A 10,708-nucleotide genomic window follows, 5' to 3' on the forward strand; every position below is an offset into this window, starting at 1 on the left:
ACTTACAGTGTTTGGTTGGGAGGTGAATGAAGGTGTCGCCTAGGTTGGAGCTTCGTAGGAGTTGCTGTCTCCAAAGATTCGAAGGAATCTTCACGCCTGAGCTTCTTGAACACTGAGAATGGTGGTCGCAGAAAGGAGGGTTTCTTTTTCTTCTGAGATGAAGAGAGAAGAAGGAGAGAAGTTCTGAGAAATTTCAAATGAAAGGGTGGCCCATGCGTAGGGTGGCCACCCCTTTTATATACGTGAAGGGTCACGTATAGAGGGTCGTTGGATGGCCCTGATGAGGGATCCGAGGCCCTCCACTCGAAATACGAAACGACGGTTTGGCATAGGCTAGGCCATTAAATGCGGTTCTCGTAAGACATACCGTCACCAACCACGATGTTCCACGTATCAGGCGCCTGCGTAAGAGGTGGAATGTGAAGAGTTCATGGGGAAGCATAAAAGCCCCTACTATGGCCTTATACAACGTGGTATACCACGAGTAGGGGCTTGGGGGGCAAATGTACGCCCTTATTTTTCCACGGGCTGATTAGCGAGCTGAACTGCGGCCTAATCATGATTATCTCATGGACATCCCCAAAATCGGAGCCTCCGTCATAAGGTCGTACCTCATTAGATCGAGGTAACCCGAAGGTTCGCCAAGATTTCCTAATACTTGAGTCCGGACTCTGGAGGCCGAAGGTCAAGTTAGGGATCCAGCTCGTGGTACGAGCTGGATTTGGAGGCTATGACTCTTTGTAAAGTCAACACACGCAAGGTAAACGTGCACATATCAGACATCACGTGTCTGATATGCCCCTGACTTCTCAAACACTCAGCAGGAACGTGCGTATTCAGACACCCACCACTGGGTTGGGCTGTGCGGCCCATTATCTCCTTACCTATTGATTTGACCACACTTATGTGTCAGGTTTAGGAATTAATCATGAATGTCACAGAGTTGATACGATAGGTAAGAAGGTCACGGGATGACCTTCTTACCAACTCCCAGGTGCCTTCTCCTATAAATATGGAGACCCTGGGAGTTGATAAGGGTTGGATTATCTCTTGTAAGAAATACCCTGTAATCAAATATCCAGTATACAGCAATAATACTGACTAGTGGAGTAGAAGGATTTTAACCTTCGAACCACTTAAAAAACGTGTCTTGAGTCACCATTTCTCTTTTCCAAGATCATATATCTGTTACGGTTCAACATTAGCACTAATCCCTTTCTCTTCTTTTCTTAATTACCTGTTGGCGAAGAACCGCGTCAACAGAACCCGAATCTCATTAAGAAGGTTTGACCCTTTTATAATATTTTCTTTATGTTTCATATGAGTTTGATATCCTTCTAATATTTGATCTTCCTTTGTAGGTTCAGCTATGATCGGCTTTGTTCACACCCAACAAAGGTCGACTCCAACCGAGAGTAGCCCTTCCGTCCAAGAAGCCAAGAGGGCCAAGGTTGAGCCTGAGCCAATAACGGAGGTCCCTCCCGAGGTGCCTCCTTTGGCTCCACTGGCATCTAGTCCTATCTCAGAGGTAGAGCCATCCTTGCCTGTGTTGGTTCCTCCCAGTATCACTGATGCGGGTGCCTCCTCCTCTACGCATGCTCCTTTATCTTAGCCACAACAGTCTGCCATACGGAATTTAGGTGCCATTATGGACAAAGCATCCCATCTAGAGTAGACGACAACAGCCTTTAATGGGATTAAGAATGAGGACTTGAGTGCCATCCTCACGAAGTCACTCCTTGACATTCAAAGTGTAATTCCTTTACAGTTTTCCTTTTGTCTGATTAAAGTTTATGTTGGTCTCCCATGTCCGTGATAGGTCTGTGGAGTATACCTCTATGTTTTCCAACCTTCGCTCTGATTTTGAATATGTTCGCCAGGAGGTACTGGACCTTAGGCGCATTCTTGGATCTAGGGATGTGAACATTGCTTTGAAAGATGAAGAGATCAACACTCTCTACAGTACCACGGAGCTCAAACATCAGGAAGTGACCGAGTTGACTCTCAGGGTAACCCAGGTGGAGGGGAAACTTGTTGATCAGCTTAAACAGTCTAAAGTTGGGAAAGAGAAGTTGATTGTTGAAATGGACCAACTGCGAAAGGATGATCTTGTAGAGAAGGAGCAATACGACAAGGCTGCCCGGGACAAGGCAGGAGAGGAGTATTTAGAGACTGCCTTCTCTTGATTCTACTTGAACTGGAAGTCCAACAAAAATCTGAACTTGGATTTCCTCCCCGAGAAGACGCGAGCAAAGGATCTTAAGAAGTGTCTCGCTCGTGAGGCTACTAAGGCTCAGGGAGGTCTTTCAGATGATACTCCTCGCCCTAGTTAGTCTTCTTTTGGTCTTTCATTATTTTCTTCCCTTTTGTGCCATTGGTGGGGCACCTTGTACTTGACAGTTTTTACATATGACATTTTATGCCTTTACGCTTTTTTTTTTGTTATGAGTACTCAGCGTATTGATTGAAAATTTTTATTTCCAATGCTTACTAAGTATATCAACTCACAACCCTCATTGGTTCAGGTATTAGTATACTCTGAACACATGTATTTCACGTGCCATACTAACCTTACTCCTTTACGTTTTTCATGCTAACAAGCATGGTAATGTGAGTAGTACGATACTTCACCAAGTACCATGAATAAAATGGTCAAATCGACCAGCCCATGGGTGATAGGCCGACCACCCTATAGGTTTGATGGTCTGACTGACCACCCTATAAGGGACATAGCTAGGAGTCTCCCTACCAATGCCTTTTCTATTTTTGTTTTTTTTTCGCTTTCGGAATACATGTTGAACAAATGTCCTAGAAAAACTTGAGATTGCTTAGTACTTAGGGTCACGTCCTCATTACATGTGTATACCATGATCGATATGTACTGTATGCGCCCCTTAGTGATCATGGGTTTAAAAACAAGCAGCAAATGCTTGTCCCTCATTAGTAGTTGAGTGATGGTTTAATACTAAGTAGTAATGATACCTATACACAGATGCAGATTGTGTAGTAAGTGTTGATCACGATCTACGTAATCTCTAGTGTACTCGTTATAATGATTGTAGACAGAAGTGTCTAAGTTGGACCAATCGGGTCTAGATGGGCTAATCGAGCCTGTAACGAGTCTTAGATCAAATGATCGATTGGTTCCTCAAGGACCAGGTTCGATTATGATCTGATGATGGCGACTAGTCTTCAGGCCAGTCTCTTTTTTTATTGTATAGGTTGATAGGTTCCTCAAGAACCATGATTGAACATGATCAAATAATGGCGACTGGTCCTCGGACCAGTCTCTTTTGTTGGCCATATGGGTAGATAGGTTCCTCAAGAACCAGGATCGAACAAGATCAAAAAATTTGGTGACTAGGTCCTAGGACCAGTCTCTCTTTTAGATCGTATGGGTCGATAGGCTCTTCAAGAACCAAGATCAAACATGATCTAATAATTTTGTGACAAGGTCCTAGGACCAATCTCTCTTTTTTATCGTATGGGTCGATAGGCTCTTCCAGAAACAAGATAGAACATGATCCATAATGGCGACAGGTCCTCGAACCAGTCTCTTTTTGGATCTTATGGGTCGATAGGTCCCACTAAGACCAGAATCAAACATGATACGATGAGGTTGATAGGTCTAAAGTGACCAGTCCCTCGTTAAAAGAAATTTAAAGAATTAAGCGAAACATAAGAAATTAAATTCATTCATTCTTCATAAACACAATTGCTGTTACATAGATAATTCAAAAATAATACATTTGTAAATTAAAGTTTTTGTCGTCGCTGAATAGCTTCACTGATAGTATCGGCGGAGGTGTTCGCCATTCCAGTAGTTTTTTATTAGTTCTCCATTCAGTCGAGCTATCTTGTAAGTCCCTGGTGGGATCACCTCCTCCACAGGGTATGGCCCTTCCCAATTAGGTCCTAGTACCCCTGCTACAGTGTCCTTAGTGTTTAGGAACACCCTTCTGAGTACTAAGTCCCCAACTTGGAAATTTTGATCTTTCACCCTAGAGGTTAAGTATCTGGCCACTTTTCGCTAGTGTGCTGCTACACTGAGACTTTCCTGTTCTCACCTTTCTTCGATTAAATCGAGCGACTCTTCTATTAGTTGAAGGTTCCTCCCTTGATCGTATGTCTCTCGTCTATGCGATGGAGGTGTAACTTCAACTAGAAACATGGCTTCATACCCAAACGCCAAAGAGAATGGTGTATGGCATGTTGTTGTTCGAGCCGTGGTTCGATGTGACCATAAGACCTCTAGAATTATTTCTCGCCAGGCTCATTTGGCTTGTTCAAGGCATTTCTTCAGAGTTTCTTTGATAGTCTTGTTCACTGCTTCTACTTGACCATTGGGGGTGTGCTACTGAGGAAAAGCTCTTTGTGATTCCATGCCTCGTACAAAAGTCAGTGAACATATCATTGTCGAATTGAGTCCCATTGTCTGAGCCTATCTTCTTCGGTAGACCAAATCGACAAATGATATTCTTCACCAAAAAGTCTAAGACTTTCTTCAAGGTGATGGTGGAGAGCGGTTCTATTTTAGTACATTCAATGAAGTTGTCTACGGCTACAACAGAAAATTGGACTCCTCCCCTTCCCGTGGGTAACTTACCGATCAGGTCGATTCCCCATACAACGAAGGGCCAAGGGCTTTGCATTTGTGTTAATTCATTAGGTGTCACCCGGGGTATCTTGGAGAACAACTGACACCTGTGGCATCTTCTGACATACTCCATCGAGTCTTTGTTCATCGTCGGCCAGAAATATCCTTGCCTTAGGATTTTCTTTGGTAGGCTCTGCCCCCCAGCGTGATCTCCACAAAACCCCTCGTGTACCTTGGTCATTAATATATTTGACTGGTCCGGTGTAACACACCTTAGCAGTGGTAGGGAGTACCCTCGTCGGTACAGGACCCTTCGATTATCATATATCATGCATCTTGTCTCACCAACTTCCTTGCTTTGTTTTGATCAGTGGGTACTACTTCTTGGTTGAGACAGTTAATAATAGGGGTCATCCATGTATCTCCTAACTCAACAGGTAATGCCTCATGCTCGGTTATGCTTCTTTCTGCCAAGTATTCAACGGGAACGACATTCAGGGTGTCTGCATCTTTGGCACTGGCAAGCTTGGCTAAGGCATCAGCATTGGCATTCTGCTCCCTCGAGGCTTGTGTAATCAAGTATCTCTTGAACTGTGCCAACAAGGCCTTCACCTTGTTCAAGTATTGCACCATCCTAAGTACCTTGGCTTGATACTCCCCCAATACCTGGTATACTACTAGTTGGGAATCGTTGAATATCATCATGGATTGTGCATGCACATCCCGAGATAGGCATAATCCTGCTAGGAATGCCTCATACTCAGCCTCATTGTTTGAAGCGTTGAATTCAAATCTAAGAACACAGTGGATTCGATGATTCTTTGGAGTGATTAGTATGATTCCTGAGCCTGAGTTGTGTTCATTGGATGCTCCATCAACATATAGCTTCCATACGGGAGTATCTCCTTCCTTCTCGGTATCTCCATTCTTCGATTGGTAGGAAGGGTCTTCAAGGTTGGTGCCCTCGACTATGAAGTCCACCAATGCTATTCCTTTTATCATCATCCTCAGATGATAAGTGATATCAAAATGTCCTAACTCCACTGCCCATCTGAGTAACCGTTCCGAGGCCTCTAGCTTCTGAATAACTTTTTGTAGCGGTTGATCGGTTAGGACTCAGATCAAGTAATCTTGGACGTATGGACACACCTTCAAAGAGGCGATTACTAAACATTAGGCTAGCTTTTCAAGAGGGGGATACCTAGACTCCACACCTACTAGCCTTTTACTGATATAGTACACAGGGTGTTGTACCCTATTCTCTTCTTTCACCAAAGCAGCGCTAATTACATGCTCAGTGATTGCCAAATAGATGAATAACACTTCACCATCTATTGGCTTCGCTAGGACGAGAGGTTAAGCGAGATGCTCCTTCCAGGCTTGGAAAGCTTTCTCGCATTCCTCGGTCCATTGGATCTTCATGCTGTGTAACACCCCACGTCACTATGGCTATTTTTTGGAATGACGATTGGCCCTACAAACCAACACGAGTCTTTTCAGCATGCTTTGTCCTCACTCACATGCTTCCTAGGAAAACATCCCAGGAGGTCACCAATCCCTAGATTACCCCAGGTCAAGCACGCTTAACTTTGGAGTTCTCAAGTGGTGGGCTACCGAAAAGAAGATGCATCTTGTTAATATAGGTAGTACCCATCAATCCATTTAAGCCTTCTTCAACTGTGTAGTCTCATACCTACACAGTCTTATAATCATCACACTTGACCTTCCCCGGGCGGTGTGGGATTGCACAGCTTACCCGGTCTTTCCCCTTACGGATCACGGGATTCTGACTGTCACATGCTGCTCCTCAGTAAGTTAAAGAAGGGGACACACTAGTCCGTAGACTTCGATATGAACCTACTGAGGGCAAGTATTCTTATTGTTAAGCTTTGTACTTCTTTGATTGTGGTAGGTGACTTTATGTCAATCAATGCTTTGATCTTTTCGGGGTTAGCCTCGATTCCATGTGAATTGACTATGCCCTCCAGCTTCTTTGGATTTGACCAACATGTCATCGACGTATACCTCCATATTTTTTCCAATCAAGTCTCGGAACATGTCATTCACTAAACTCTAGTAGGTGGCTCCTGCGTTCTTCAAGCTGAATGGCATTACCTTATAACAGTACAATCCCTTTTCTGTACGGAAACTGGTATGTTCCTCGTTGGGAGGGTGCATACTTATTTGATTACACTACTACAAAAATGGGCTTTCCCGGCAGTTTTTAACTGTCACTATTGAGCAATGACGACAGTCGACTAACTGTTGTATTTGCCTATGTCGGCATAGGGGTAACTACACCAACAGTTAATAAGTGTCGTCATTGCTGGCTACGCCACTAGTTAATAAGTGTCGTTGTTGCTGGCAACGCCAACAGTTAATACGTGTCGTCATTGCTGGCAACGCCGACAGTTAATAAGTGTCGCCTTAACATTAAATTTATATATATATAATAATTTTTTGATATATATTTTTTAAAACATTTAATTATATTTTTAATAATTGAAGATTAATATAAATTTAAATAAAAAAATTACTCACATAATTAATTATTATTACAATAACTTGTAAAAAAAATTATATTTATCATAATAAAAATTCATACATACAACATTTATTCATACAATTGAAATGTAAATAATACATCAAATCCCCATGACTAAATAATTCTCAATAAAAATTTATTATAATTCTCAATAAAAATTCATTATTCCCAATGTAAATAATACATCAAATCCTCAATGTACATAATTCTTACAAGCAAGAAAGAAAATAATACCCAACAACTTGAAGAAGAATTTCTTGTTGCATTGGTTCTCTTATATAATTTTCTTGGTTCTCTTAAATATCCAAGTAGAGTTTTAGCCTACAATACAGAATAAACACCATTAAAGTCAAACCAAAACTAAAATAAATAGAGAACTTCAGGTTGTAGAAGAAATAAAAAGGATGAATGTTGTTTTCAGTCACAAAAATGATTTATATAAAAGTTGTATTTGTCTTATCAAACTGGATAGCCTCATGACTTAAGTAGTTAGTCTTAGTTCTTTAAACTAAGGAATACATATGTGTCAGTCTTAATTTAAAAGTCTTAGTTCTTTAAACTAAAGTGATGCTCGGCATTCTCTCCATAGTAGTCAACTAGAGACTAATAGCTACAGTTTAAAAGACAAAATCGTAAAAGAAAATCAGTATATGTGGTGTATGGGTGGAAAGAGAAAAATAAATATCACTAGATAGCAGGAAAACCAAAACTACTTTTCAACCCCGAACTAGAGAGGAAAAGTGAAAAGAATTTTACTTGTTAAATTAAGAGAAGTACCTTGAACACTTCAGCAAGATATGAAATAGTTGCATAGTCATACATGTACTTGCCATTGCTTTGGAAAAGACTAGTCAATATTCCCTAAATTATTTATAGAAATAGAGCATATATAAAATGCTTTGAAATAACATATATAAAATTCTGAAAGAATCGGAATATAAAATGCTTTGAATAAAATAATGGAAATCTCTCTTAAAATTCTAACATCAACCTCATATAATCACCTTTTTTTTTCAATAAGACAAATTATTGAATACTTTAAACTTTCCAGCCTAAGAGTTCCTTGTGTCCTGTGTGTGCAGTCTTCAAACAGGTTCTAAATAAATGTCATGCTAAAAGCTCACCAACACATACCTCGAAGAGTGTGAGTTGGGCAGATAGAGTTGTAGCTTCTGTTTGAAGAGTCTGAACTTTTTGCTTAAGTTCCTGTATATAGCGAGCTTTCCTCTCCTTTGAGCGAGCAGCAGACTGCCGATTAGCCAGTATCCTTTGTAAAAGAGTTCCTCGGGTATTTAAACTGCAAGGACTGGGCAATACGCTCTTCTCCAACCACTGAATCTTTAACAGACCCTACATGCAAATATAATTAATCAACATTCCAAACTTTCAAAAAGATTATTTATGAAAACAACACTCCCATTATCTAAAAGAATTTCAAAAAACTACAGTGAAGATTCTAAATAAATATGAGAAGCTTCCCACTCATTTTACTTATGTAAGACATAATAGGATGAGAGAATAACATGTTAAATTGTAGTACCATGCTCAGGGGATGCTTAAGTCTCCTAGGGGCTTTTTGAGTATTGTAAAGTGACATTGGCTAGTTACAACATTGACATTCGATTAGGGCTTAGTTTTTGCTGCTAAGAGTTTTTCTAAGGCTTGTAATAGGGGACAACTAAAAAAAATAAGATGAAATCTAGATCAAAAGAAAATTCAAATTTATCACTCTGCAACTAGAACTGAAATAATACATAATTAAATGCCCCTAGTGGCTACCTTGAATCCAAATAAATATATATTATCAAACAATGAATAACTAAATAGATAATATATATATATATAGGTGGTACATGAAAAATCCAGTGATGATAATCAACTGCATATTAACACAAACAGTGCATGCCCCAATAAAACAACCAGAATCATTATCTGAACCAACATTGCAGTTAATCCGTTATTATATGTCAATCTAAGGCGATTTATATTTTCTACACTTAGCACCATCCTCTAGAAACTTATCCTAGATTCTTTTCATACTAGGTCCTACAGCCAAACCACACATATCAATAAGGTAGGAAATTCTATAATAATGTAAGTATATATATGTCCAACTAAAGCAATATGACCAAAAAAGGAGTGTCCAGTACATTTATGCTAGGCTGATGAACAATCTGTACACAAAAAACAAAATAGTTTTGAATAAAATTCAAGGAACTAGAATCTAAAACTTTACATTAGGAGATATAAATATCTTAAAATGCATATAACCTAAACATGAATCCTAAGAGTAAAGCATGTTTATGCACCCTCAATTTTTCTTGACAACAGAAAGGAAATCAAACACAAAAACTACTTCACCTTGAAACCAACAAACACCAGGCAGAGGACCTACTGTTGCTCTCTTATTCTTCCCTTGCACTTAGTAAACAAAACTCAACAAAATAATTTTTGGGTTCAACTGAAATATCAGTCCAGACAAAATCTTAATTACATCCTAGTAGGAAAGTATGAGGACGCAACTCGATGAATGGAATTAATCAAAGCATATTACATTAGGAACCCCAACAACCATAACAAGCAGATTTGGCTCTTTGAAAATTGCTTCCTTCAATTTAAACTCCACCAGCTCAAGAAGCATCAGTATATACACGCATATACATTACACACCATTAAAATCAACAGAACAGGAAAGCAAAATAGAAGTCTTACTGTGTGCATTAATGGGAATACAATCTTGTTGGAAGGATTCAAAATGACGAACCCATTTCTACAGAAACGAAGTCCAACAAACATAAATAACAATAATGGATAATACATAAATAAATAAAAAATGAAAATGATTACCAACATGATATTGGGATTGGCAAGGTCCTTCTTATTGAAATCAATAACAGGTCGTTTTCCGGAGATGTGAGATTGAAGGTCCTAGTTGGCACCACTTGCAACCGTCGCCGAGAAGAACACAACCGAACCCATGCGTCGTCGTTGCCGTCGCCGAGAAGAACCCAGTCGAGCCCCTGCGTCGCCATTGTCGTCGCCTCCTTTTTTCCTTGTTATTTGTGGTGTTGAAAAAAAATGAACCCTAATCCTTAGCCAAAAGCCCCAATTCGAATTCATCATCAGAATATATATTTATATATATATATATGTCTCTTATCTTTTTAAAATATTATAAATAATTTATTAATATCTAATATTAAATATGATTAAAAAGTTAGATAAATTTTTTAAATAATTTATTTTTAACTAAAATAAATTTAGTATTACAAATTATTAATTACTACTTTGAAAAGTTTTATTTCAATATTAATTAACTTTTTTTAAATAATTGTTATTAGTTTTAAAAGAAAAAAATAAAATAAATAAGTATTATTAATGAATTTTTATTTAAAAAAACTTTTTTTATTAAATATATAATAACTAATTGAATTAATAATTAATCCAATAGTGTGTAAGCATTGCCTTATAAATAAATTAATATTATTTTAAACATACATATTAAAAAAATTATAACTAATAAATTTATTGAAATTTTAAAATTATTTTATAAATGTGTTAAAGAA

General features: G+C 38.8%; 1 protein-coding gene across 2 annotated transcripts; it reads right to left on the bottom strand.

Moving 5' to 3' along the window:
• Positions 1-7,277: 7,277 nt before the first annotated feature.
• On the bottom strand, positions 7,278-10,265 carry LOC133789897 (bZIP transcription factor 29-like). 2 transcript variants are annotated; one of them, XM_062227568.1, is made up of 4 exons: positions 9,990-10,265; positions 8,277-8,492; positions 7,920-8,003; positions 7,278-7,463 (listed from the first exon to the last, which is right to left on the bottom strand). In XM_062227568.1, the coding sequence occupies exons 1-4, from the start codon at positions 9,993-9,995 to the stop codon at positions 7,305-7,307; spliced, it is 465 nt and encodes a 154-aa protein (XP_062083552.1). In that variant the 5' UTR covers positions 9,996-10,265; the 3' UTR covers positions 7,278-7,304. The 2 variants fall into 2 exon arrangements, with proteins under 2 accessions (XP_062083552.1, XP_062083554.1); XM_062227570.1 differs by lacking the exon at positions 7,920-8,003.
• Positions 10,266-10,708: the final 443 nt, after the last annotated feature.

The sequence above is a fragment of the Humulus lupulus genome, chromosome 7 (assembly GCF_963169125.1).
Source record: "Humulus lupulus chromosome 7, drHumLupu1.1, whole genome shotgun sequence".
NCBI classification, from domain to species: Eukaryota; Viridiplantae; Streptophyta; class Magnoliopsida; order Rosales; family Cannabaceae; genus Humulus; species Humulus lupulus.